General features: G+C 48.7%; 1 protein-coding gene across 1 annotated transcript; it reads left to right on the plus strand.

Annotated features, from left to right (window-relative positions):
- The first annotated feature begins 756 nt into the window (after positions 1 to 756).
- DACT1 (dishevelled binding antagonist of beta catenin 1) lies at positions 757 to 27677 on the plus strand. The gene is made up of 4 exons (XM_083517650.1): positions 757 to 1338; positions 14786 to 14918; positions 17571 to 17726; positions 18938 to 27677. The coding sequence occupies exons 1-4, from the start codon at positions 970 to 972 to the stop codon at positions 20767 to 20769; spliced, it is 2490 nt and encodes an 829-aa protein (XP_083373776.1). The 5' UTR covers positions 757 to 969; the 3' UTR covers positions 20770 to 27677.
- The last annotated feature ends 26 nt before the right edge of the window (positions 27678 to 27703 follow it).

Here is a 27703-nt window from a genome sequence, read left to right on the forward strand (position 1 = left end):
TAATTGAATTTATATACCGCCCTATTGCAGGGGGTTCGATCATCTAGTCCAGCCCACTGTGAAGTGGGAATCTTTTGCCCGATGTGGGATTTGAACCCACAACCCTGAGATTAGGAGTCCCATGATGCTATACAGCCTTGAGTGCTGCCACGCTTGGGCAGGGAAAGATTGCTGGCAAAAGATTCCTTCATTGCAGGGGGTTGGACTAGATGACCCTCGTAGTCCCTTCCAATTCTACTATATGTTATATGGTATATCATGTCGTATTATATATGTTTCCTTGACATGGCATGTCAACTAATTGTGGCCCAAAGTTTACAGCGAGGCTCGCATGGGCAAGTGAGAGAAGAAGTTGGTGCAGCAAGAGACTCTCCATTTCAAGGTCGTGGGTTCGAGTCCTACCCTGGGCAAAAGATTCCCTGCATGGCAGCGGGTCGGCCTAGATGACCCTCGTGGTCCCTTCCTTGCAACTTTGCGATTCCATGATTCTAACCGCCGTCCAAGCTGCTCTGCAGACTCTCTCCCCCCCGCCCGGTCCGCGCGCCCCTCACCGCGGCGTCTGGCCGGCTGGCTCTGGGCCGCGGCCGCTTGGCGCGCGTGACCTCCAGGGGGGCTTCCTTCGCCGCCGCCGGGGGCGGGAGAATCGGAGGGAGGGAGGGAGAGAAGGAGGGAGACGGGGAGGCGCAGCGCCCGAGCAGCCGGGAGAGGGCGAGGGGAGGAGCCGGGAAAGGAAAAGGGGGCTTGGGAGGAGAGCGAGCCGAGACGCCGCAGAGGAAGGAGGCAGCCCGGGCGCTCCGGGGAGAGGCGGCGGCGGTGGGGCAGGGATGCGCTTGCCGGGGGGCTGCCAGATCCCGGTGCCACGGGGCTCCGCGCGTTGAGCGCCTCGGGGTTTCTGCGGAGCGCATCTTCCGCGCTCGCCCTCGCGCCCGGATCTCCATGCGCTGATCGAGGGGTGGTGCCGGCTCGGGGATGAAGCAGGCGATCGCGGAGCCCGGGCAGCTGCAGGGCCCCCCGGCGTCGTCGGGGCGGGAGCCCGAGGCCCGGTGGCCGCGCGACGGCGCCAAGAGCGAGGCGAGCGAGGCGGAGCGGCTGCGCACCCGCGAGCGCCTGGAGGCCACCCTGGCCGGGCTGGCCGAGCTGGAGTTGCTGCGCCAGCGCCACGAGCTGCGCGTCAAGCGGCTGCTGGCCGCCGCGCCCACCGATGCCCGGCCGGGGGGCAGCGGCTCCGGGGAGACGGCGGCAGGAGAGGCAGCCGCGCCAGGGGTCGCCGCCGCCGCCCCGCGCAGCCTGGAGGAGAAGTTCCTGGAGGAGAACATCCTGCTCCTGCGGAGGCAGCTGGTGAGCCCAGGGGCGCAGCGCGGCGGGGGCGCGGCGGAGGCGCAGCGCAGCCTGGCGGGTGGGGCGGAGGGTCGCGGAGACCCCCCTTGCGGCGGAAGGAGTAGGTGCCGGCACAGCAGCCCTCCAGCCTCCGCACCTCTTTGCAGCGCACGGGGCGCGCGGCGAGGGGACTTCTGAGCGCGTGCAGAAAGCGCCTCGTCTTCATCCGGGCGCACGTGGGAGTTGGCAATCGGGTGTCTATTTTCATCTCCTTTGGGAGCCCCCCTTGTCTGAGCCTTCCCTCGGGTAACGGCTGCTCTTTATTAAGAGTCCTGAGCGCCGGGTTGCAGATCAGGAGCGCCTCGGAGAGAGACGGTTTGCAGGGGATAAAAAGAGGTTTGTCTTGGGCGCCTGAGAAAGCTTCCCTGCTGGAAATGCACTTGGAGATGTTTTTGAGAGCTGCTCCGTTGGGAGCGGAATGACCGGTCACTTCCATACAGAGCGAGTCCGGGGGTTGGGACACACCTTTGCTTTCGAAGCACCCCCAAAAGCTTATGGGGTGACTCTAGATGGGTGGGGGGAAGAAGGAAAGAAAGGGCAAGCGCCAACTCATTGGTGAGGATGTGTGTGAGATCGAGGGTGCATGCAGAATAAAACCGAGCTGTCTGTCTCAGTCGGTTAGAAGTCAGTGGCAGGGAGCCCCATTGCAGGGGATTTGAGGCTCCGCTCCAAATGAGGGCGCAGAGGACCTGGGCACTCACCCGTGGCCCATACAAAATGTGGGGACACCCCCTTTCTTGTATGAGTTTGTGGGAGACGCAGTGTTCTTTGGAGTCTCCCAGTGCTCCAAAACATCAGAACTGCAGGATGCAGAATAGACACCAGTCTGTCTCAAGGAATCGAATGGTTCTCTCTGAAGCAATCTGCGGGTAGTATCCTAGTGCCGAAATCAGAATAGTAAATATTTTTAAAATCTGCTCTATTCTAGGCAGGACAGCCAGCCTCCTGCTCCTGTTCTCTGGCCTCCCCTTTGCTCATCCTCTTTGGGGTCTAACAATAGCAGCCATAGCTGCTAGTATGTAGTGATTAATTACTGCAGCTTCCAAATGAGGTGGAGGGGAGGGGGCTGTGGGTGGGTGTGTTTGCCACCGCACTGCACTGAAAGTGACCTTAGGGAATGGCTTTTCCTTTTCCCCCCTTCCTAAATTCAGTGGTTTTTTCCTTTCGTCTTTTCGTGGGAGATTTGGGGAGGGCACTTGGCGAAGGAGTGTATCGCTAGCTCGCTGTATTCCTTGGGCACGGACGCCAATATTAGATTGCCTGCTGCATGGAATTAATTTGCCTCCTGCAGATGCTGTTAAGGGACTGTGCGTCCGTGTTGGCAAGAGCGGACAGGAGGGCCAGGAAGGAAGCATTTATCTTATTGAGTTTCTGTCCTCGCTGGGGCCTTTCGGAGATTGCTTTTGTTGAATTGTAAAAGGGGAATTAGGAAGAACTGGGCGGAATGATTAGAGCATCACCTGATCACGGTAGTCTATTTCTGTAGTCAACTCTTAGGCGTCCAAGAACACGGTTCGGGGTACCTGGATTAAGCATGGCTCAAAGGGAGCTTGCCTTAAATTGAGGCAGACTGTTGGCCTATGTAGCTCAGTACAGCTTGCACTGGCTGGCAGCAGCTCTCCAGGGTTTCAGATGAAGGATGTTTGTGGAGAGGCTGGGGATTGAATTTGAGACTTTTCTGCGTGCGGACGCTCTGCCTCTGAGCTTACAGCCCTGCCTGTCCTGGGAGGAGGAGAGTCTGCAGAGAACAATGGGTGCCAGGGAAATTCTCCTGCACAAGCCTCACTGAAATGAATGGGAACGGCGCTGCTCTTGCATGCTTTCCACTCTGTAAAGCCAGCGGGAACACCTTCTGCAGCGCCGCTAAGAAATACACTGGCAGCAAAGGCATGGGAATTGGCTGGTGCTCCCCTAGACTGTATCCTGCTGCTGCATTCCAGTGGGGATGGTGCAGGAGCAAAGGGATCTTTGCCCACTGCAGCGAAGGAGGGTTTTCCTTCCTTTCCCGTGCGCAGCTTGCAAGGCAAGAGGTTCCGGCTGGCTTGCGACTGCTGGCACCCAAGGCCTTTCTGTGTGCTCCGTTCCAGAGGAGGTTTGTGCAAGGGAAGTTTCAGGGGAGCTGTTACTTTTGCCACAATGAAAAAAGAAAGGATTGTCAGGCTCGGAGTCTCTTGCCCTTGGCAGCTTGTTAAGCGAGGCTGCTCATGTCTTCTGTGCCACGACTTTCTCTGCCAAGGAAGGCGAGGTCTGTGCGCTGGGGCTGGGGGGTGGGGGACGAAAGCAGCTCAGCTTCTGCAGTCAAAGTCAGTGAAGCCAAGAATCACCCCACCTCAGTAAAAATAGATGGAAATGTTGCTTATGGCCCGATTGGTATGTTTGATTTTGAACATGATATTAAAAGGCAGTATGTTGCGCATGCAAGAGTAGGCAAGGAGCATTGGAGTGGACTAGGAGCACTGCAGTGGGGAACATTACAGGGGGTCACATAATAATAATAATAATAATAATAATAATAATAATAATAATAATAATTTATTATTTCCCCAGCCACTCTGGGCAGCTTCCAACAAAGTATTAAAATACAGTAGTCTGTTAAACATTAAAAGCTTCCCTAAACAGGGCTGCCTTCAGATGCCTTCTAAAAGTCTGGTAGTTGTTCTTCTCTTTGACATCTGATGAGAGGGCGTTCCACAGGGCGGGTGCCACTACCGAGAAGGCCCTCTGCCTGGTTCCCTGTAGCTTTGCTTCTTGCAGTGAGAGAACCGCCAGAAGGCCCTCGGCACTGGACCTCAGTGTCTGGGCAGAATGATGGGGGTGGAGATGCTTCTTCAGGTATACTGGACCGAAAAGGGGCTGGGTGATGGGTGACAGTGAAGGACCCACAAGTAGCGGTCACTTGCTAGAACAAACAAGAAGCCTGCAGCCAGGAAGCAGAATGGTCAGTTCAAATAGCTTCTACTCCTCAGTTTATCAGTCCTGGTGTCCCCCTTACCCCGCTCTGTTACCCGGTCACTGTTGCACCAACAGTAGAAGTAGCATGCAAGATTCCCCATCCTTCAAACTCTTAAAGTATATACAACAGCTCTTTCAGGATCTAGACCCTGAATGCCCAGTCCCAGCCAAAGGGACAGCTTTCGCTTCCCTCACGGGAGTTGGACTGCGCATGTTCCAGCAGCTCTGTTCCTGGAGCCGTTGGAAAGTTTGTGGACATTCTGTGCCGTCACACAGCTGATGTCCAGGCAGCGTTAGAAACTGGGATAGAAAAGCTAGGAGCCAAATGGCTTCTGGGACCTGGGTTGTGGGTGCCAAAACAGAATGTCTGGTCGCTACTGAAGCGGGTGTGTGTGTGTGTGTGTGTGTGGGCAACACTTTTTATTTTGTATTCTGATAAGCATGGACTAATATGCAATTCACATAAGTGACACATTGTTAATATCACATTTTTAGCAGAAATGGTTAATACATGTTTAATTCGGTGTTTACAATAAAAATATTGGTACCATACTTCAGTTTTCAAAACATTCTACTCTTTATTGTTAAATTCCTTAATGTATTGTCTATCCTTAACATATACAGTGGTACCTCGGGTTACAGATGCTTCAGGTTACAGACGCTTCAGGTTACAGACTCTGCTAACCCAGAAATAGTGCTTCAGGTTAAGAACTTTGCTTCAGGATGATAACAGAAATTGGGCTCCGGCGGCGCGGCAGCAGCAGGAGGTCCCATTAGCTAAAGTGGTGCTTCAGGTTAAGAACAGTTTCAGGTTAAGAACGGACCTCCGGAACAAATTAAGTTCGTAACCCGAGGTACCACTGTACTTTGAGGCTTCAAAGCACATACATTTGAGTAATCCTTGAGTGTCAGCCAAGCGCAAAAAATGGCGCCCGGACTTTAGGAGGTGCTCGCAAATGGATAATTTTTAGGTGCAAAATGCTCCTGGCGCCCTGCTAGTTTCAAACCCTGTGTCCAGGGCTTTATTACCATAAGCACAACAAGGTACAGGTGTGTGTGGAACACCTGTTTTGCAGGTGTGAGCTGGGAACTGGGCGATGAAGGAATGCAGAAAACTCATGGGCGTTTTTAGCAGCTGTCATTGCAACCACTGACATTGGATAGTTCAGCCAGGAAAGAGAACCGGGGGGGGGGGAGGGGGGAGTAATTCGGACCATAGACTTGCCCATAGTTTCAAAGAAGTGTTTGTTGACAGTATGCTGCAGATTGTGTTATGGAAACCACAGGATGGAAGAGGGCTGCTGTGCTCGGATCCAGCGTCCGGGCTTCCGACTCGAGCATCGGAGCATCGAGAGTCTTACAGAACAGAATGCTGGATCATTTAGCCAGGCTCTTAGGAAGGCAGGCACGTTTTGCACTAGCAATAATCTTGCTCCATGGGTCCAGATGTTCTGCGCGTGCACATCAGCACCAGAATCTCCTCCAGCCTACAAGGTGCAGGTCAGGGCCTCACTGTCCCAGGGGGCATATTTTTGAAGGCCATCTTAGGAGATCTCCGTGCTTGCCATTGACCTCCTTGGTAGATGCCAGGCTGAAAGCAACCACGCTTCTGTCCCTCCAGAATCCCAAGCCAGCTTCCTCTGTGTTGCAATGCAATCTTTGACGCCTGCTATTCCTCGAAGGAACCGGAAGGAATCAGAGCTGTGGGCAAGCAATAGAATACAGGTCTTGTCTCCTGTCCTTCAAAGGCAGATGGAGCTGGGGGAGGACATCAGAAGGACCTGATTTTCACAATGGTAAACCTGATGCTTATGGGAAGCCCATAAGCAATTGTTGTTGTTTAGTTGTTTAGTCGTGTCCGACTCTTTGTGACCCCCTGGACCAGAGCACGCCAGGCACTCCTGTCTTCCACTGCCTCCCGCAGTTTGGTCAAACTCATGCTGGTAGCTTTGAGAACACTGTCCAACCATCTCGTCCTCTGTCGTCCCCTTCTCCTTGTGCCCTCCATCTTTCCCAATATCAGGGCCTTTTCCAGGGAGTCTTCTCTTCTCATGAGGTGGCCAAAGTATTGGAGCCTCAGCTTCAGGATCTGTCCTTCCAGTGAGCCCTCAGGGCTGATTTCCTTCAGAATGGAGAGGTTTGATCTTCTTGCAGTCCATGGGACTCTCAGGAGTCTCCTCCAGCACCATAATTCAAAAGCATCAATTCTTCGGCGATCAGCCTTCCTTATGGTCCAGCTCTCACTTCCATACATCACTACTGGGAAAACCATGGCTTTAACTACCCACAAGCAGTACCTGAGCACAACTGTCCTTCGGCCCAACTGCGCATTCAAGCAGCTGGCATTCAGAAGAATACGTCTTCCTCCAGTGTTGGCACAACATCGCCCTTGTAACTGGTAGCCATTGACAGCCGTATCCTGCATCCGTTGGTCTGATCCTCTTTGGAAGCCGCCGGGCTTAAAACAGTGCGTGTGAAAAGGATCCAAGGGTCTTGGTGGACCATAAGCTGAACATGAGTCCACAGTTGGATGCAGCAGCAAAAAAGGCTAATCTTCTATTTTTGAATCTGGTTCTTTCTGCCCAAGTACAGAACCTTACATTGTTGGAGCCCCATTCAGTATAGACTTTGGAGGGAGGGAGGTTGAGAAATGAGGGCCTAGCCTCACTCAGCCTCTTTCCATTTATTTTAATATATATATTAAAGGTAAAATAATAACATCGAAAGGAGGTGGGGTGGACTCACAACAGTACTTTAAAACATACAAGATATCGAATACTGAAACAGAATAAAGTTGCCTCAACTTTCCAAGCATCTGGGTATGCTAGTCTGAACAGGAATAATTTTATGAGGTGCCAAAAAGAGGATAGTGAAGGCGCATGCTTGAAAATATTCAATTTGATACTACAGGATTCAATTCAACACTACAGGATTGAAATTTCATTCTGAAAAGGCTTGGATGGATGGATAGTCAGATAGATGAAGATAGATAGATAGATAGATAGATAGATAGATAGATGATAGGTAGATAGATACTGTAGGTAGGTAGGTAGGTAGGTAGGTAGATGATAGATAGATAGATAGATAGATAGATAGATAGATAGATAGATGATAGATACATAGATAGACAGATAGATAGATGTCTTCAGTGTGCATCTAAATGAGTGGATTGTTGATTCATTACTAATGGTAAATGAATGAATGAATGAATGAATGGGGCCACCACACAGAAGGCCCTGCTTCTGGTGGACACAAAGTGAACAGTGGGAACGGTTGATGCCACCAGGAAGTCAGTCTCTCCAGTAGCCCATTCCCAAGTTGTTTAATAAAATCGTAGAATTGTACGGTTGGAAGGGCCTCCAAGGGTCATCTAGTCCAACCCCTTGCAATGCAGGAATCTCAGTTAAGCATCCATGACAGATGGCCATTCAACCTCTGCTTAAAAACCTCCAAGGAAGGAGAGTCCACAACTTCCCGAGGGAGACTGTTCCACTGTCAAACAGCTCTTACTGTCCCAAAGTTTTTCCTGATGTTTAGTCGGAATCTCCTTGGACTTTTAAAATAAGAAACACCCCTTTGAGCCTTGCCCACCTTGAATCTGGCCTGGCAGCAGATAGACAGCTTCAACTGATGGCGTTTAGCTTCGCCTTTTGATTCTGTGATTCACCCCTACTTTTTCTCCTTGCCCTACCTGCCAGGCTGCTCCAATCAGCTGCTTTTTGCACAGAAAGGGGCTGCCCTCGTGCCTGCCCAGAAGTGGCAAGGAAGCCTCCTTAACAAATGTGATGCTCTCATGGGTGCCATAAATCGGAAGCTGCGTCGGACATTCAGGTTCTGAAAAATGTTCAAAAATAGGAGCATTTACTTCTGGGTTTTCGGCATTAAGGAGCCGAAACGTACGGTAACGGAGGTGTTCGGGAACCAAGGTTTACAGTTTACAAACAAAAAAACAAATGGAACAGAACCAGTGTTAGAAACTCAGATATACAGTGGTACCTTGGGTTACATACGCTTCAGGTTACAGACTCTGCTAACCCAAAAATATTACCTCGGGTTAAGAACTTTGCTTCAGGATGAGAACAGCGCAGCGGCAGCAGGAGGCCCCATTAGTGAAAGTGGTGTTTCAGGTTAAGAACAATTTCAGGTTAAGAACAGACCTCCAGAACAAATTAAGTTGTTAACCTGAGGTACCACTGTATATGCTAGACACCAAATGGCTGCTTAAACCAAGGTTACAGTAGCCAAAACGGAATTTCTACTTGCCATTTGTGGGCAAGACACCTCTAAAGTCTTATTTTTCAAGGGATGGAATTGTTTGATTCTTGGTTAGACATCTGGCTAGTTCAGACGACAGCCTTGAGCTCTAGGCTAAGAACTTTGAGAACTTAAAGAAGGAAAGTCACTTGACCCAGGGACAGTCCAGAAATATATTTGGCCAATTCCTGCCTCTTTTTCTTAATGTTGACACGGACCATTCATAGCGTAAGAATATTCTTCACAACTGGGAGCAGGGCAGTGGGGTGGGGGGAAGTGAAGACAAGCAGCAGCAATTAACCAGAACATTGTTCACTGCTCCTGCTCAGGCTGCACAGAAAAAATGGCATTTTGGTTCCTGAAATTCATTCCGATTGTGCCGATACAGATAACAGATAGAGTTCTACAGGATGGGCTATTAGTGTGTGAAAACAGTCCAGATCCAATGATCTCCAGATGGTGGAGACATCAGGCACCATCCTGGCACCCAGGAATCTTCACTTGGTCGCAAGCGGCCACTAGCCAGGAGCAAAATGTCCCTGGCGAATTTCGAACAAAAGAGGTGAGTCCTGCAAAACAACTGTCAAAAGGCCAGAGTAAAGAGTCGTGGCTTCAGCATGGGGTGAAAACTGTACAAAGAGGACGTCAATCTTTGGCATTCTCTCCCCCCCCCCCAGTAGTCTTCTCAAATGTTGCATTGTAAGGTCTTTGCAGGCAGAGACCTGTGTCTTTTGCTTAAGGAATCCTGCAAAGCTCTTCATAGGTTGACTGTGCTGCATAGATGACGGCAGGCAGATAGATGCCAGAGGACTCTTCAGAGCCCTGTCACATTGATAGGAGCCTGATGGATGGCTCACAGTCGGACCAGCCATCTGGATGTCACGGGAAATGAATCTCGCGAGCAGCAGCTCAGCGTGGTGTGTGCATGTGGGGGGAGGGGGACATAACGCATGGATGTACTTTGCGCTAATGCACATCGCAGAATCGTAGAGTTTGAAGGGACCCAAAGGGTCATCTAGTGGAACCCTCTGCCATGTAGTGAATCAAGGTGCAGTATCTCAGGGATGGGGAACTCCTGGCTCTCAAGATGTTGTTGGACTCTTACAAGCTCCAGCTGGCATGACCAGTGAGCCTTTATTTATTTATTATTTGCCTTTCTATCCAAGGAGCTTAACGGTGGTGCGCTTGGTTCCCCATACTTCCTATTTTATTCTCACAACAACCCTGTGAGGTGCTTTAGACTGAGAGGGTGTTGTAGGCTCAGGGTCACCCAGGTCTTAGTCTAATAATAATAATAATAATAATAATAATAATAATAATAATAATATTTATACCCCGCACATCTGGCTGGGCACCCCCAGCCATTCTGGGCGGCTCCCAACAGAATATTGAAAACACGATAAAACATCAAACATTAAAAACTTCCCTAAACAGGGTTGCCTTCAGATGTCTTCTAAAAGTCAGATACAGTGGTACCTCAGGTTACATACGCTTCAGGTTACAGACTCCGCTAACCCAGAAATAGTACCTCGGGTTAAGAACTTTGTTTCAGGATGAGAACAGAAATCGTGCTCCGGCGGCGCAGCAGCAACAGGAGGCCCCATTATCTAAAGTGGTGCTTCAGGTTAAGAACAGTTTCAGGTTAAGAATGGACCTCCGGAACGAATTAAGTACTTAACCCGAGGTACTACTGTAGTTGTCTGACACTTTTAACCACACTGTACTTGACAGCCTCAACGGTTTTTCTCTCCAGTAGTTTCTGTTGAAGGCCAGGAATAGCACATGATGACCCAGTGTTAGAAACTCAGGTATACAAGCTAGGTGCCAAATGGCTCGTTAAACCAAGGTTACAGTCAGCAAAACGGGGTGTCTAGTTGCCATTTGCGGGCAAGACACCTCTAAAGTCTTATTTTTGAAATGATGGACTGGCTGTGATTGATTATCAGTTAAACATCTGGCTAGTTCAGATGACAACCCTGAGCTAGGATAAGAGCTTTGATGATAACTTAAAGCATTCGTAACATAAGAATATTCTTCACGACTGTGAGCAGGGCAGCGGGGTGGGGTAAGTGAAGACAAGCTACAGAAAATAACTACAGTGGTACCTCAGGTTAAGTACTTAATTCGTTCCGGAGGTCCGTTCTTAACCTGAAACTGTTCTTAACCTGAAGCACCACTTTAGCTAATGGGGCCTCCTGCTGCTGCTGTGCCGCCGGAGCACGATTTCTGTTCTCATCCTGAAACAAAGTTCTTAACCTGAAGCACTATTTCTGGGTTAGCGGAGTCTAACCTGAAGCGTATGTAACCCGAAGCGTATGTAACCCGAGGTACCACTGTATGACATTGTTCATTGCTTTTGCTCAGGCTGCACCAAAAAACAACACAATTTTGGTTCCTCAAATTCCTTCTGATTGGGCAGATAAAATATAACTGATAGAATTCTATCAGTGTGTGAAAACAGTCAAGACCCAGCCATCCCCAGGCACGCACCCCCAGATGGTGGAGATGTCAGGCATCATCCTGGCATCTTCACTTGGTTGTTGACACTTTCTTAATAGGTTTGTGAGACAGGACTTCTCCTTGCAGAAGCCATGCTTGGCTCTGCTTCAGCAAGGCTTGTTCTTCCATATGCTTGGCTTTTTTTTTATCTTTGCCAATACTCCCCATCCCATCAGTTTTCCCAGGATGGACATTAAGCTAGCAAGCCTGCCGTTTCCCTCTGGATCCCCCTCTTAAAAATTAGTGTTACATTGGCTACTTTCCAGTCCTCGGGTGTGGAGGCTGATCTGAGGGACAAGTTGCATATTTTGTTAGAAGAGCAGTAATTTCACATTTGAGTTCTTTGAGGACTCTTTGAGTAGAGACTATCTGGACCCAGCGTTTCGTCAGCTTTTATTTGGTCTGTTCGGCCTAGAACTTCATCTCTTCTCACCGCTGTCTGCCTCAGTTCCTCAGATTCCCAGACAGTTGTCTGTTTACTTAGAAAGGGCCACCATGATCGGATCTGAGAACATGACCATGTAATCCTATTAGCTGGGGAGTCCCGGAGAAAGCACCAAATCTTGGGACTTGCGCTACTTGAGTAAGCAAGAGTTTGGTCGCCTTCCTAGTCCAGTTAGACGAAGCGTCAGCGATTTGCCAAAGTTCTCTGCCCATCACGTAATCCTGGTCTTGTGCCTGCTGGAGTGGACACTGGCACTACTAGAAAGGAAATTCTGGCATCATTAGAGAGGCGATAGACCTGCCTTGCCAATAGCCTACAAAAGAAACTCAAGTCTGGGAAATCTAATATATTCAGGTCTTCGTTTTGCAAGATGCTTTGTACCGCGAAGTTCCCTTTCAGTCTTAATTTAGCTCTTTTGTGCATTTGACGCTGGAAAGCATCATTTGGTATAATATAAATAGCAGCTGCAACCAAATATTGCAGCATGGAATGCTGCTGTTCAGGATTCCACCCCTTGCATTTCCCCTCCTCCCGCACTTGTTCCATCTCTGTCCCCAAACAGCCAGCCAGCAATAATTTTCTTAAGATGATTTTCTATCTTCTAGAAACCTTTGGGGTTCTTCCAAGCATTCGGATGCCCCCTTCTTCAGCATGGGGTGTGCGTTTTGGACACAAATGCAACAGCATACACAGCCTGAAGATCAGAAACAGAGGGAGGGATAATAATCTTGTGTCGTACATCATTGTTCGAAATTCACCAGCTGCTGGGTGCATTTTGCACTTGGCTATCGGCCACTTGCTACCAAGTGAAGACGCCATGATGGCAGCTGATTTCTACATAGCTGTCAACTTTTCCCATTTCTTGCGAGGAATCCTATTCGGAATAAGGGACTTTCCCTTAAAAAAAGGGAAAAGTAGACAGCTATGTTTCTGCAGCATCTGGAGGCGCATACCTGGGGATCCTTTGACCTTACCTGTTTTCACACACTAACAACACAGCCTTCAGAATTCTGTCTGATATTTTATTTGTACAATCAGAATGAATTTCAGGAATCAAAAAGTCGTAATCCAGAATGCAGCAGCTAGGCTGGTGACTGGGAACAGCCACTGCGACCATATAACACCAGTGCTAAGGGATCTTCACTGGCTCCCAGTACATTTCCAAGCACAATTCAAAGTGTTGGTGCAGACCTTTAAAGCCCTAAACGGCCTCGGCCCTGTATATCTGAAGGACATCTCCAAACCCATTGTTAAGCCCGGACACTGAGGTCCAGCGCCGAGGGCCTTCTGGTGGTTCCCTCACTGCGAGAAGTGAGGTTACAGGGAACCAGGCAGAGGGCCTTCTCGGTAGTGGCACCTGCCCTGTGGAATGCCCTTCCATCAGATGTCAAGGAAATAAATAGCTATACCCCTTTTAGAAGACATCTGAAGGCAGCCCTATATCAGAAAGCTTTTAATTTTTGATCTTTTGTTGTGTTTTTATATGTGTTGGAAGCCTCCCAGAGTGGCTGGGGCAACCCAGCCAGATGGGTGGGATATAAATAATAAACTTATTATTATTAAATTATTAGGTTAGGCTGAGAGATAGTAACTGGCCCAGTGTTGTCCAGTGAGCTTCATGTGACTGAGGGGGATTCGAACCTGCGGCCTCCTAGGTCCTAGTTCAACACTCTAACCACTAAGCCACATGCTGGGTCTATTCACAGTGGCATAGAAATGGCCTGAGACTGCTAGCTGATTTTAGTCGTGTGGAACCTGAATGACAACATCCCGCAAGCAAAGGCGTTGACATTTTTTTGTCATCAGATCAGACCTGATAAGTTAATGAATTTTCCACCGTTCCCTGTAACATTTTTTTTTCTTCAGAGGAAATGCAGCAAAACAATGATGTGTACAAAGCAATGTAGGCAGGCAAGATGATGGAGAGATATAATTATGAGATTCAGCAGGAAAACTGATTGCTCTGACCCGGAGGTTAATTATCGTATTCTAAATACATTCTTTATAGCAGTTTGCATCAAGAGCACCTTTGCAAATTTGCTTAAGCTCTCTTGTTATTTTGAGAAAGTAATGCATTTGTGTAACTGAGGATAGTGAAGGGAATTACTGTGTGCCTTTATCCCCCTTTTAACTTTGATCCAGCTCTCTTGCTTGCATGCTTATAAGCATATATAGATTGCAACAGAGGTTATATCTCAATGCCTGCATTATAAAACACATTCGTAGCCTGACATGTTCAGACCCTGGGTCCTTTACTTTCCTGAAGACTGTATTGGATCAAACACACAGGGCACCGATTCTGTTGACGTGCCCGGGGGGGGGGGGGGGAGTACAACGAGAATCCAGTTAGGAAACTGGGTTTTACTGGGTCCAAAACTGGCGCATCCTCCAGGGGCCACTTTTGACAGGTGGGGTTATAACATTCTTTAACATAATAATAATTATAATAAAGCTTCCAGGATCGAGGGGGAAAGAAGGTGTTTCTTTTAAAAATGGCATTGGATGGGATACGGCGACATGGGTGGGAGGAAGAGGAAACACTCCCCTTCCTGGTCAGTAAGGCGTGCAGGATTTTAGAGGGCAGCATCATGGGTAGGACTGTACCACAGGCCTTGAACAATGGCCACACTGCACCTGTAAACAAATAAATCCCAGGTGTGTGATGAGTGCAGAAGGGAAGGATTGAGGAGACCAGGCCTGAATCATCCCAGGAACAGGAGGACAGCATAGATTTGGAAGAGTGGTTTGCAGAGGGGCATAGTTCAGAAGGCAGAAGCTTGGAAATGCTTCATGGGGAACAGCTAGCAGAAGAAACAGTGGAAGAGAGAGAGTTAAAAGGTTCACAATCCCTGGAAAGCATCCAACCCCCTTCTCCAAGGACACGGAGAGCTCGGAAAGTGTCATAACAGAAAGCGCAGAGGGTACAAGCTCAGATTACAAGGCGTAGGAGTGACGTAGTTTAATAGGGATGGAGGGGGTGTAAGCCTTAATTGGGAGCACCGCCATTTCTAGGAGACGTGTTCTTTGTTCTCACACTGTGATTATTAAAGATTCTAACTGGTAAGAAGTTCCTTTCGTTTGATCTTTTGTTTACTGCCACGGGGGAGGAACCCGGTTCCCCGAAGCCTGACACTTGGGTCCCTGAAGCAAAGTACCAAGCCCAGTCCTAAGTTTGCAGATCTCTGCTATTGCAGCACGTTTTTCTCTTCCTGACCCATCATCGCTTAGGAGTCTCTTTGTCTTTTCGTTGCTTTTTAGAATTGCCTGCGACGGAGGGACGCGGGTTTGTTAAACCAGTTGCAAGAACTGGACAAGCAGATCAGCGACCTGAGGCTGGATGTTGAGAAAACGGCCGACGAGCAGCTCGAGACGGACAGCCGCCCCAGCTCAGGTAGGAATGAACCAGGGCTATTATTGAAAGAATTGTTTCTGGAACCACAGGAGAGGAGAGTGTTCTCGTGGTCAGGTCTTGCTTGCATGTTTCCTATTGGGGCAACTGGTTGGCCACTGTGATAACGGGAAGCTGGATGAGATGGGCCATTGGCCTGACCCAGCAAGGTTCTTCTTATGGGAATCAGAGAATTGCAGAGTTGGACGGGACCCTAAGGGTCATCTAGTCCAACCCCCTGCAATAAAGGAATATGCAGCTGTCCCATATGGAGAATCGAACCTGCAACCTTGGCGTTATCAGCACCGCTCTTTAACCAACTGAGCTACCCAAGCTCACTGTTCTGATTCTTCTGGTCATTTTTGCCAATTTGGCATAATCCATCAATTTAATCTGCCATTCTCCTCTGGTAGGGACTTTATCTTCTTTCCATTTCTGGGCCAATAACATCTGCGCAGCTGTGGTCGCAAACATAAATAGTATTTTTTCTGCTCCCTTTGGATTTCGGCAGCTAGGATTCCTAAAAGAAAAGCTTTGGGTTTTTGTTTTTTTTAGAAAAAGTTATTTAAAATATTTTTTTCAACTCATTATAAATCATTTCCCAAAATTCTTTTACTACCTTACATGTCCACCACATATGATAAAAGGTGCCTTCTTTTTCCTTACATTTCCTACATACATTTGACACAGTTTCATGCATTTTTGCTAATTTAGTGGGAGTTAAATGCCAACGGTAGATTTTGCAGCTCTCGAATGTTATTATTAGTAGTCATGATTATGATTGTTTTATTTAACAAAATTCATGTAGATGTAGGGAAGCATCTAAGCAGTTTGTGAGAAATATGAAGAATATCAATAAAACCAGATGAGTGAAAGCATTTACACATGATTGAAATCAACAGCCAAAAAGATGCAGACACGTCAGTGCCTGCAGGTCTCGATAGACTAGTTCCAGCATAAAATGCTTTAAGCAGACACCACAAAGAGAACAGTGAAAGCGGCTGTCTGATTTCAATAGGCAGGGAGTTCCAAAGCTGAATCGTGCTACACACTAAGTGTCAATTCCTTTTCCACCTGTGCATGCAGAGGGCTTTGTGCAGAGAAGGCCGCTGATAGCAACACTGCGAAGGAGACACGACTTCTCACAGCGTTGCATTGTGAGGAAATGCGGCAATTTTTTGGCCCGTTTCAAATACAATGGTGCCTCGCAAGACGAAAAGAATCCGTTCTGTGATTCTCTTCGTCTAGCGGTTTTTTCGTCTTGCGAAGCAAGCCCATTAGCGGATTAGCGCTATTAGTGCTTTTAGCGGCTTTTAGCGGCTTATCTGCTGATCGGATCAGCTGATAAGCGGCTTAGCGGCTTAGAAAAAGGGGGGGAGGGAAAAAACCCCAGCAGGAACTCGCAAGACATTGTCGTCTTGCGAAGCAAGCCCATAGGAGATTCGTTTTGCGAAGCACCTCCAAAACGGAAAACTCTTTCGTCTAGCGAGTTTTCCGTCTTGCGAGGCATTCGTCTTGCGGGGCACCACTGTATTTGCCAGTGTTCATTTCAGCCTCGGTTTATAGCTGCAGCTGCCAAGCTGAAGTACAGTGGTATATTCTCACTTCCAGAAACAAATAGCAAACTCTGGCTTCAGTTGTGAAGTCTGCATACCCAAAGCAGCCTTAAGGTAAAGGTAAAGGGACCCCTGACCATTAGGTCCAGTCGTGACCGACTCTGGGGTTGCAGCGCTCATCTCGCTTTCTTGGCCGAGGGAGCTGGCGTACAGCTTCTGGGTCATGTGGCCAGCATGACTAAGCCACTTCTGGCAAACCAGAGCAGTGCACGGAAACGCCGTTTACCTTCCCGCCAGAGCAGTACCTATTTATGTACTTGCACTTTGACATGCTTTTAAACTGCTAGGTTGGCAGGAGCAGGGACCGAGCAATGGGAGTTCACCCCGTTGCGGGGATTCAAACTGCTGACCTTCTCATCGGCAAGCCCTAGGCTCAGTGGTTTAGACCACAGCGCCACCCGCGTCCCACCTTACTGAGAATCAAAAGGGGAGGTATCAGGATGCTCAGAAACTTTATGGGGCGGGGGGAGACCTAGAGTCTGGAACTGGGAGAGAAAAGCAGAGGGCAGGAGGAATCAAGCATCCTTTGAAGAACACATGGCTGTAACTCCACACGAGAAACGCTTATGTCCCTGTGGAGATGGCAGTACTGAATTGGTGGCGCACTCCCTTCTGGCTTGCACTCTTTATAAAGACTTGAGGGATGAGATTATCACCCCTCTTTTATTGTCTGTTCCGGGTCGCCCAACCACTGCCACAGTGTCCTTTCTCTTGGCAGCTCAAGATGAGCAGGCGACAGCAAAGGTTGCAAGGTTTTTAGCTGGGGCAATCAGAATAAGACCCACTCTTTGACTATTGATTCAAAACCTTAAAATGTATTTTATATAATTGACTTTTTATTTCTATTCTTTGTATATCGTATTGTTGTTTTATCGCTATGGCTGATGGCTGACGCAAATAAAGATCCATTCATTCATTCACATGGCTGTAAGGTGTATTATGTAACACGTATTATGTGTTTACTTTCCAGCCTTGGCTTCTTCTATCGACTAGGTGTCACGTGATTAATGGGTTTTCCCCCGTGTTTTTTTAAAAACAGGCTTCTACGAGCTGAGCGACGGGGCCTCAGGATCACTCTCCAACTCTTCCAACTCTGTTTTCAGCGAGTGTTTGTCCAGCTGCCACTCCAGCAGCTGCTTCTGCAGCCCTTTGGACACATCCCTGAGTGGCTCTGATGGACGGCCCATGTCTGCAGGTATGGGAAAGGAGGTGGGGATTCCCTGGAGTGGCTTCGGGGATGGCTTGAGCCCTGTGAACCTTTCCCCATTCACCTCTTCATTCTTTAAGTGAATGCAGGAAGTGAGCCATGTGGGACTGGAGGTTGCTTGTGGGACACAACTTTTGGTTCCATCCATGGGGGCTGCTGGGTCAACCAGGGTCACACCTGGACTTTGGGGATCAAGCCTACTGATACAGAAGACTTGTTTCTCCAAATAAGAGCTATACAGGTGTGCTTAATAATAATAATAATAATAATAATAATAATTTATAGCCCGCCCATCTGGCCAGGCCTCCCCAGCCACTCTGGGCGGCTCCCAACAGAATACAGTGGTACCTTGGGTTACAAACACCTCGGATTGCAAACACTTCGGGTTATAGACTCTGCTAACCTGGAAGTAGTACCTCGGGTTAAGAACTTTACCTCAGGATGAGAACAGAAATAGCGCAGCGGGAGGCCCCATTAGCTAAAGTGGTACCTCAGGTTAAGAACGGTTTCAGGTTAAGAACGGACCTCCGGAACGAATAAAACATCAAACATTTAAAACTTCCCTAGACAGAGCTGCCTTCAGATGTCTTCTAAAAGTCTAGTAGTTGTTGTTCTCTTTGACATCTGGTGGGAGGGCGTTCCACAGGGAGGGCGCCACTACCGAGAAGGCCCTCTGCCTGGTTCCCTGTAACCTTACTTCTCACAGGGAGGGAACTGCCAGAAGGCCCTTGGATCTGGACCTCAGTGTCCGAGCTGAACGATGGAGGTGGAGACGCTCCTTTAAGTGTACTGGGCTGAGGATCTCTTGTTGTTCAAAGTGAAAGGATGAAGCGAAACCTTTCTGAAAATTGACTCAGTTTCCATCTTTTAAGGTTTGAGTTTTGGTGGGAACATTCCTATCTCCAGAAACATTTAAAGAAATTGCAGACAGGGGAGCCCTGCCATGACCAGAAGAGCAATATTTAAAATCTAGTATTTGTTAAGGTGGTTGTTGTTTTGCGGGAGAAATCCATGTTTCTGTAGCATTATGGGAAATCTGAATTCTACAGGAAACTGTGTCCTTGAGCATTTCTGGATATGGATTTTGAACTTTGTTTTTTGGAAGGTTAAAATTTCTCAGCCTATTTACCACCCACGGATATTGTTGTTTCCTTTGACGGTGGAATATTTCCTCACTTTCCCGCATTTCTTCCTTTCAGATCTCATCGGCTGGCTGGAATATAACAAAGGGAACCAGCATGAAGACCCGTCGGTGGGGATGGCCTGCCGAGTGTTGTCCACACCGCACTCTAATTCCCTTGAGGTGGTTGCAGACGTGCATCCAAAATACCAGTGTGACCTGGTGTCGAAAAATGGGAACGACGTTTACCGCTACCCCAGCCCTTTACACGCCGTCGCGGTGCAGAGCCCCATGTTCCTTTTGCCGGTGACAGACAACCCCCCGAGGGAAGAGGCAGAGCACAACGTTGCGGACCTTTGCGTGGGACCCGAACACGACTCTGCGAAAGCGGGCGCCTCCTGCCTCCCGCATAGCTCTCCTCCCGAGTCCTGTCCCCCAGCCAGCAAGAAAATAGACGGCTACATCTTGAGCCTTGTGCAAAAAAAGACCCCTTTGGTGCGGACTAACAAACTGAGGACGAATCTGAATGCAGACCCCGCCAAAGGGATTTTGAGGCACGGGAGCCTGTGTGTCCGGCAAGCGCCTGGGGTTGCAAGCGGCAGTTCGGCCGCTGCTCTCAAGAACCCAAATCAGGTCTTCCCCCATTCCAGCAGAGCCAGCACACCGCTTGACAGCAGTGCCTTCTCCCCTCTGAAGCAGCATTCGAGAGAAACTGAGCATCTGGAGAGCAAAAAGGTTCCTGCGCCCGTGGTCTTCCCACCAAATGCTAACCACGAACTTCAAAGCCAGCAGGCGGTGAGGAACGTCAAACCGCCAGAGCCGCCGCGGTGTCCGATCGCAAGCAAGGGCGACGTCCCCAAGGAAAGTGGCCAGATTTTTGCGGAGAGCCCTCCCCAACACACAACTCCCCCGAAGGAAAGCAAAACCCTTCAGCTGCCCCGAAAGATCCTGTTCAAAAACAGTGGGGCACAAGCGGTCCACGGTGTTTTGCCGCCTCAGGAAACCAGGCCTCCGCTGGATTTCAAGAGCGACAGGTCGTCCTCTCAGGGCCTGGACGAAGGCCTGCTGGTGAACGCCAAATACATCCCGGCTCAGCCGCAGACGGTCAGGCTTCACAAGGGCAGCCGGAGCGTCAGGATACTCAAAAGCTCCTTGGTGAAGCACAGATCCCACCTCGTCACCGTGCTGGAAAACGGGCCGCAGGCCGGCAGGGAGAAGGCCAAACCCTCCGGCAAGAAGTGCCGTTTCCCCGACGACCTGGATACAAATAAGAAGCCGAAGAAGGCCGCTGCGAGAGGGAAGAAAAGCAGCCACTTGCTGCCGGAGGCCGCCCTCCTGAGTCGGCCTCCCGGCGTCCTCAAGTCGGCGGTTAGGCCCCACAGCCGGGAGCCGGTGGTGGCGAAACCGAAGCACAAGAGGGCCGACTATCGCCGCTGGAAGCTGTCGGCCGAGGTCTCCTATGAAGAAGCCCTGAGGAGGGCGAGGAGGAACCGGAGGGAAGGTCTTGGGGCCTACCCTCAGGCTCCCCACCCGTACGCCAGCCCCTACGCCTACATCGCGAGCGACTCGGAGTATTCGGCGGAGTGCGAGTCGCTCTTCCACTCGACGGTGGTGGACACCAGCGAGGACGAGAGGAGCAACTACACCACGAACTGCTTTGGGGACAGCGAGTCCAGCCTGAGCGAGGTGGAGTTTGTGGGCGAGAGCACAACGACCAGCGACTCGGATGAGAGCGGGGGGCTCATCTGGTCCCAGTTTGTGCAGACGCTCCCCATCCAGGCGGTCACCGCCGCTTCCGAGCTCCACGAAAACGCAGCCAAAGCCTTCGTCAAGATTAAAGCCTCACACAACCTCAAGAAGAAGATCCTCCGCTTTCGGTCCGGCTCTCTCAAACTGATGACTACTGTCTGAAACGCATAACTAGTAGCTGAAGATGGTGGCAGTGGTGACTGACATGCCTACTGGGGAAGAGTGTGTGTGTTAAGGCAGCCTTCCTGAAGTTGGTGACCTCCCAATGTCTTTGACATTTGTGGAGTTGGAAGGGACCCCTGAGGGTCATCAAGTCCAACTCCACTGCAATCCAGAAATCTCAGCATGCGGTCCCCCATCCAATTTCAAACCATACTGGACCCTGCTTAGCTTTGCAAATGTGCTAGCAGTTTTATATTGCTGCAGTTTGGAGGTCACGGGAGTTGCAGAGGTCGGGGTTCAGGGGAAACGGCAGTGGTTGGGAATCATGGGAATTGCAGAGGTCGGGGAGCATAGGGACTGCAGTGGTCAAGGCTCATGGGAGTTGTAGTCCAAAACATTTGGAGGTCACCAGATAGGGGAGGCGTGGTGTAAGGGTATGTCTGCATTTGGGAGTTTTCGATGTGTCTTGGGCACACTTATTCAGGGCACAGAAGCAACACAAGCCAGCTTCAAGAGAAAATGCACTTTTCGGGGGGGGGAGGGCTTCCCTTGCAAGAGGCGAGGCGCCCCAGCAGAGAATTCATCCGGTCACCTCATGGCTTCACTGCTGGAAGGCACAGGACCCTTTGCTGAGAGCAGCAAAGCGCTCAGCCCACCACCCTCCAGAGAGGCAGCCATGTTGCGTTACGTTATTGTTTGTGTATACATGCCGCCTGCCAGCCAAAAGTGCTCCCAAGAACAAACAGATGCACACAAAGACAATAACGCAAGCGCAACATGGAGCAAATGAGAACGATGCCAATTCAAAATGTTTCGTCAGTATTAAAACCTGTGCACATCGGTGTTTCTGGCAGGCAAAGAGCATTCCCTACAAGGACAAGAATACTTGAGCAGCCCCGTTGTCTCACGAGGGTCCTGGGCAGCAGGGTTTTGCAAGCCAAGTGGGAAAGCTGGTGCCCCATGAGGCTTGCAGTAGACTCTCCCCCCTGTGACCACGTGCCCAACAGTCAAGCTGACCTCTCCTGGGTCATCTTACGCTCAAAGGTTGTCCACTAAGAGCAGCCCAGAACTACTTGCAAGCGAGAGCAGCTCCTCTTGGCTTCTTTTTGAAATGCTAAGCTGGGGCCAGTAGATGTTCTTGTGGGCTTGCATGCCTGTTGCCTGCCCGGGACACCAAACCAGGGCGCTGCTTGCCAAATCCGCTTGCAGGTAGATGCTTCAAGCTTCCAAGGCTGCCTCTCCAGTCTTTGAAAAACATTGAAGGGAAGTTAGTAGCTTTTTATTGAGATACCGAGGGAGCAAGCAATATATATCCTGTGAAATGCAAAGCGTGGTGCTGTGTGATTATTATTATTTTTAACGCTAAATAGCCAGCCATTGGGACAGGGGAGACTCAGGATTGGGACTGTGATGGACAGGGAGACGAGCAGTTAACCCTCTTCTTCTGCGTTGCTGAAAATTCCCCTTCCCACTCCCTCTAAGACGCTATTGTTTGGCATGGGGGAAAAGGGGGGGGGGGTTCAGAGAGTTAATTTGAGTGGGATCATGGCGCTGGGGGAAAAAGGTTTTTTGTTTTGTTTTTAATCTTTTCATTGTGGTCCTGATCCTGATTAGTACCTCCCCTGCAGGAGCTGTTTATTTAAATAATAGTAATAACAATGGCCATGGCAAATTATGCATTGAACATAACATGGAACTTGGGCTATGGCAATCAGCCTTGTTACAGTGCTGCCACTTCCGGTACATCTCAAGGCCCTTCCTGACACAGACTTCCCTGAGACCTTCAGATGAAGGGCAGCAAACAGATATAATAAACAAACAAAGTAAATAACAGCTTTGCAAAGAGGGCAGGTGCCTAGCTCACAAAACATTTACTCTCCCGCCAGACCACACACGCCTGTGTCGGTCACTTATGCATGTTGCAAGCCTTGCAGGAGGGAGTAGTGTGGTCAGAACAAGCTCTCTTCCACTTTACAAAAGCTTTCTTGCTTGGTCGCCTGATGGTGACGATGACTCGCCCTAGGCGACCAGGCAAGTGGCTATTTGCAAGCCTGCTATAGCAGAAAAATGAGCAAAGCCTTTCTCTATGCAGAAACTTTACCCTCCCTGGTTTCTGGTGCTGCTTCCCTCCTTCCCGGATGTGTGCTAATATGCCAAAACGACGGTCTCATGCAGAGGTACCGAGCGCATATGTGCGCCTCTCGCTACTTATACGAAACAAGGTGCTTCTTGTAAATATTTCCCCAGAATGCTGTTGTTTTGATTTCCTTAAATGCACATATTTAAATCTTGACGGACTGCTTAAATGATGTTACTTGAACCTCCCAACTTTTTTGTTGGATACTAGTGCCTTTTAAGTGGCAAAACCCACTGTGCTAGTTTTTAACAAAGGAACAGTACCACCACTTTTTCAGCTGTGATGGCTTCAAGTGCATAGTGGAGTGGAAAAAACGTCTGCAGCGAGCGTTGATTTCTCTCCTAGTCGGTCGAAGGGCATCTGGACCCTACGCTGAACCTTACTTTGGCTTCTAAACATCCTTGTTTCATACAGAAAAGTTGCTCCTCTACCTCTTCTTACAGAGACAGAAACACACCATTGACATGCATGCAACACACACAATGTAAAAAAGACTGGTGGCTTTTTTTGAGCAGGGGCAACGTGACTTCCCTCTCCTGCGGTCTTCCTTTTCCTTCCTTTTTTCCAAACAGAATCCCTAGAGTTGTCTGGATGTGGTTTTTAATTTTTTAAAAATAAAACTAGAATTCATTTTTAGGATCTCGTAGGAGGCTGCCTTATCCCAGATCAGAATATCTGTCAATCTGGCCCAGCATTATCTAGATCTGTCATGCCACCACCTGCCATCCATATACCTGGAGATCCCGGGGATTGAACCTGTGGCCTTCAGGTGTTCTGCCGTTGAGCTGTGGAAATATGAATTTGCCTTAGGGGGACTGGTCCAGCTAACCCAGTGTCTGTCTAGCGGGAGTTCTTCAGAATCCAAAGGTGGACCTCTTTCTGAACATGGCTAAATGATGTCCTTGAGATGCTGGAGGCTGAATCAAATATCCTTCTGCACATGTTCTACCTCTGAGCTGTTGGTCTCTTCCCATCCCTTCCCAGTTGCAGCATCAGTGCTGCTCATGCTAAGCACTCTTCCTTGATAGCAGAGACTGAGGGGCACATAGCCTTGTATTTTTGTTTTAAAATCCCTGCAAGCCACAGATATTAAATAGGTGGTCCACCCCAGTTTTCCATCCCTGGTTCAGAAAACCTCATTGGCTGTGGTTGGACACAGCACCCAATGTTTCCTGTAGCAGAATCTGCTGGATGACCTGGAATCTCAAGAACGTGCCCTCTAAATGCTTATTATTATTTGCCTTGTTTTAAGAACAAACTCTAGTGTTCGCGGCTGAGAACCAAGACCTGGAAGTTGTGTTCCAAACACCAAATGAGGCCCTGAAACAAAATATTGCGCAGATCTTGAAATTCAGTAAAGGGTCTGGATTCTGAAATCCAGTGTTTCCAATTGCAAACCGATTTTCACATGTTTTGAACTTCAACACTATGGGGATATTCAAAAAACAATATACGTGCAACTTAGATTCTGTAATGTTCAGTATCAATGTGCAAGATTTTAGTACGTGCAGATTTTATTTGTATTCCAAAACCACCTAAACAGATAATTGGGAATGTCAAAATGTCCAAGTGGGTTTATTGTTAATTGTTAAGGATAAGTAGGGGTTGTTGTTTTTCCGGGGGGGGGGGTGTTAAATAAAAAAGGACTTAAAAATAATAATAATTGCCAGATTGGAGGAGATGCTTTAGAGAACAGGTGGGCAGGGATCAGGCTACTGACATCTACCTTGTTTTTCACTAGAACCCCAAGCAGAGATAAGCAGTGGCAGGAGACAGGCATGCAGATAAATAAGATGTACTTGCAGGCCTTTTGCACAAAACAATCACCCTGCTCTCCTCTTCCCCTAAAACGTTTGTAGTTTCAGCCAATAGGTTGAGAAGAAGCCTTTTAGATGTAGCTGTTCATTGTGATCCATGTGCATTGCCTATTGTAACAACTCGAGAGAGTTGGGACTACAGCTGAGTGGCAGAACATCTGCCTTCCATGCTGAAGGTCCCAGGTCCAGCCCTTGGCATCACCGCCAGGTAAGGTGAGGAGAGAGCCATTTCTGAAACCCAGGAGAGCCACTGCCAGTCCGAGTAGACCATATAGAGCTCGATGAGCCTATGTTGTGTCTTGTTTTAAGGCAGCTCCCTGTTCTCTTACCCAGTTGCGAAGCTCTCTTCCGCCAAGGCCAATGGTCTTGCTGAACTCCTGCCACCCAAAACTAGCATGGAAAATGGACAGAGACATTGGGAATCATAGTTGGAGGAGACCATGTGGGTTCCCTCTGGTCTACAAGGACTTGTCAGGAGCTCTGTGGGGAACAAGTATGTTCCCAGCCCCACCCAGAGAAGACGGGGATTGAAGCAGAGATATTTTTGTGCACAAAGCATGGGCTTGTACCACCAAGCGACAGTCCCTTCTCCTTGGCCTGAACCAAGGCTTGGAAGGCTGTGAAAGTTGATAGCCCCCAAAGACCGCTTCCATAGGCCGTTTTTACTATGAGAAGTAAGCTCTCCTAGACAGCTTTGCGGAAGTGGCTGGTGGAGCCAGAGGGGAAGTGGGCGGAGCAACAGAGAGTTGGTTCTTACCTTTCGTAAGGTAGCTTACATTCAGTCAGAGGCTGGTTTGCATTGTGGGGCCCACCTGGCTTCCCTCCTGTGGGGCTGCTGCCACTTGCCAGGAGAGGCAGCAGGGAGCTTGGTGCTGTGGGGGGCAGGGACAGCAGATAGGGCAGAAAGTGGGGAGCCCAGCAGACATCAGATCTATAATGTGTGATAGGCTGAGTTTTGCAAGGGCAGAGTAAGGAGGAGAAAGCAGATGATTTAGCTGAGATTCCTGCATTGCAAGGGGTTGGAATGGATGACCCGTAGGGTCCCTTCCAACTCTACAAGTCTATGATTCTGTGAAATGGGCAGGCTGAGGTGAGTGGGGCTGAGTCCCAGGGGCCAGACAGAAAGACCTGAAGGGCCACAGTGACTGAATACCTCCCACCCTTTCTGCTCACCTGGTCTGGCTAACTGCTAAGAATAAACAAACATCTGCTGTTGAAATAGCAGCCTCTGCTCTTGTGTCATGTGGAAATGAACAACCTTGGCGATATTATGAGGCAGTGCTTCAGATAAGGGCATTAGGCAGCTGAGAAACACGGAGATTTGCAATCTCTGAGGAACACTGAATGGACACTGCAGAAGGAACGAGTTCAATGTGTGTCCTAACAAAAAGACCTGGTGTTTGCAGTACAGTCTGAACTTCGGTTTGAGTAGGGATTATGAGCTTTGTGTTCTGTCGCATGGTGCTTCATCCAGCCTTGCGCTTCTCTGGTTAATATGTTCCTGGGCTTTGTATGGGACTATCCCGTAGCATAAAATGTGGTGCAGTTAGGCTGCAGCTATTTCTTTCCATGCCATGTTTGCGGCTCAGATTATGCTGTGCAGGCTCTGTCTACTTCACGTCTTAAGAACGTGTAAAGAGCTGTGTGCATGTTCAGAACAATGCACCATCTTCTAGTCAAGCTTCCTGTTTCTCAGTGACAAACCAGAGGCCTCTTTTGGAAAGCCAACGAGAAGGACATGAACTCAAAGCTCTTGCGTTTCTTACCCTGAGATGTGACATTCAGTGATGTCGTGTCTCTGGTTCTTGAGGTAGTATTCTGGCACCCTGACTAGTTAACCATCAATAGCCTTACCCTCCATGAATTTGTCTAACCCCCTTTTAAAGCGGCCACAAGTTGGCTGTCGCCACATTTGGTTGCAAATTCCATTATTTATTCTGTGCTGCATGAAGAAGTCTTCTATCCTGGACACTGGTTAGGCGCTGCCAACTTATAAAGCAGTCTCATACCTCTTTAGATAGTCACCTAAGCATCTTGGGAACTGTAGTTGGTTAAGGATGGCCGAGAATTGCTAGAGTTCTTTGAAGAACTACAATTCCCAGATGCTCCCACTAACCATCTCTTTTTTTAAAATAGTGCTTTTGATTATCATGGTTTGTGTTCATGATGATGTCGGGACAGTCAGATGTGATCCTGCAGATGCACTGGGAAGTTCCCTTGGAAGAGGGATTGGATGTTGAATTGCTCTAGAAATTATAGCTCTGTGAGGGGAATGGGGTCTCCTAGCAACTCTCAACAAGCCTCAGTTCCTATGATTCTTTGGGGGAAGCCATGACTGTTTAAAGTGGTATGATAGTGCTTTAAATGCATAGTGCAGATGGGGATAAATTGGCTTTCTTGGATGACCTTGGGTTCTGTAAAGGGAGAAAAACTTTATTTCTACTTCATGCCATCTATGATTTTATAATCCTCTTAACGTGCCCACCCCCTTCCTGGCCTTATTTTTCCTAAACTAACTCCCTTCTCTCTCTCTCTCTCTCTCTCTCTCTCTCTCTCTCTCTCTCTCTCACACACACACACACACACAGTGCAACTTTTCGCTGTATCTCCTTGAACATTTCTGAACCTTCTTCCAGTTCCGCAATATCCTTTTTGAGATGCAGCAGCCAGAACTATACGCAGTATTCAGTATTCTTGATTTCCCACCCTGTGAACTCTGGGGAAAACCAAGAAAGGTTTGGTTGTTGTTGTTTTTTTAAAAAATTAGTATATTGTATAATATTCACTTTCTTAAAACACACACAAATATGCATGTTGTGAGCATGAGCGTCTGTCATGTTGATACTTCAGTCATTGTCCAATAAGCAGCTGTGTTTTACAGCTATATAAAAATCATATCTCTATGTAAATTAATATAATGCATCAATATGCTGTAATAAACAGTTGTCTTTTAAGCCTGTGTTGCATGTGATGCTTTTGA

Source organism: Podarcis liolepis (assembly GCF_965112155.1).
Source record: "Podarcis liolepis genome assembly, chromosome: 1".
Taxonomy (NCBI): Eukaryota; Metazoa; Chordata; class Lepidosauria; order Squamata; family Lacertidae; genus Podarcis; species Podarcis liolepis.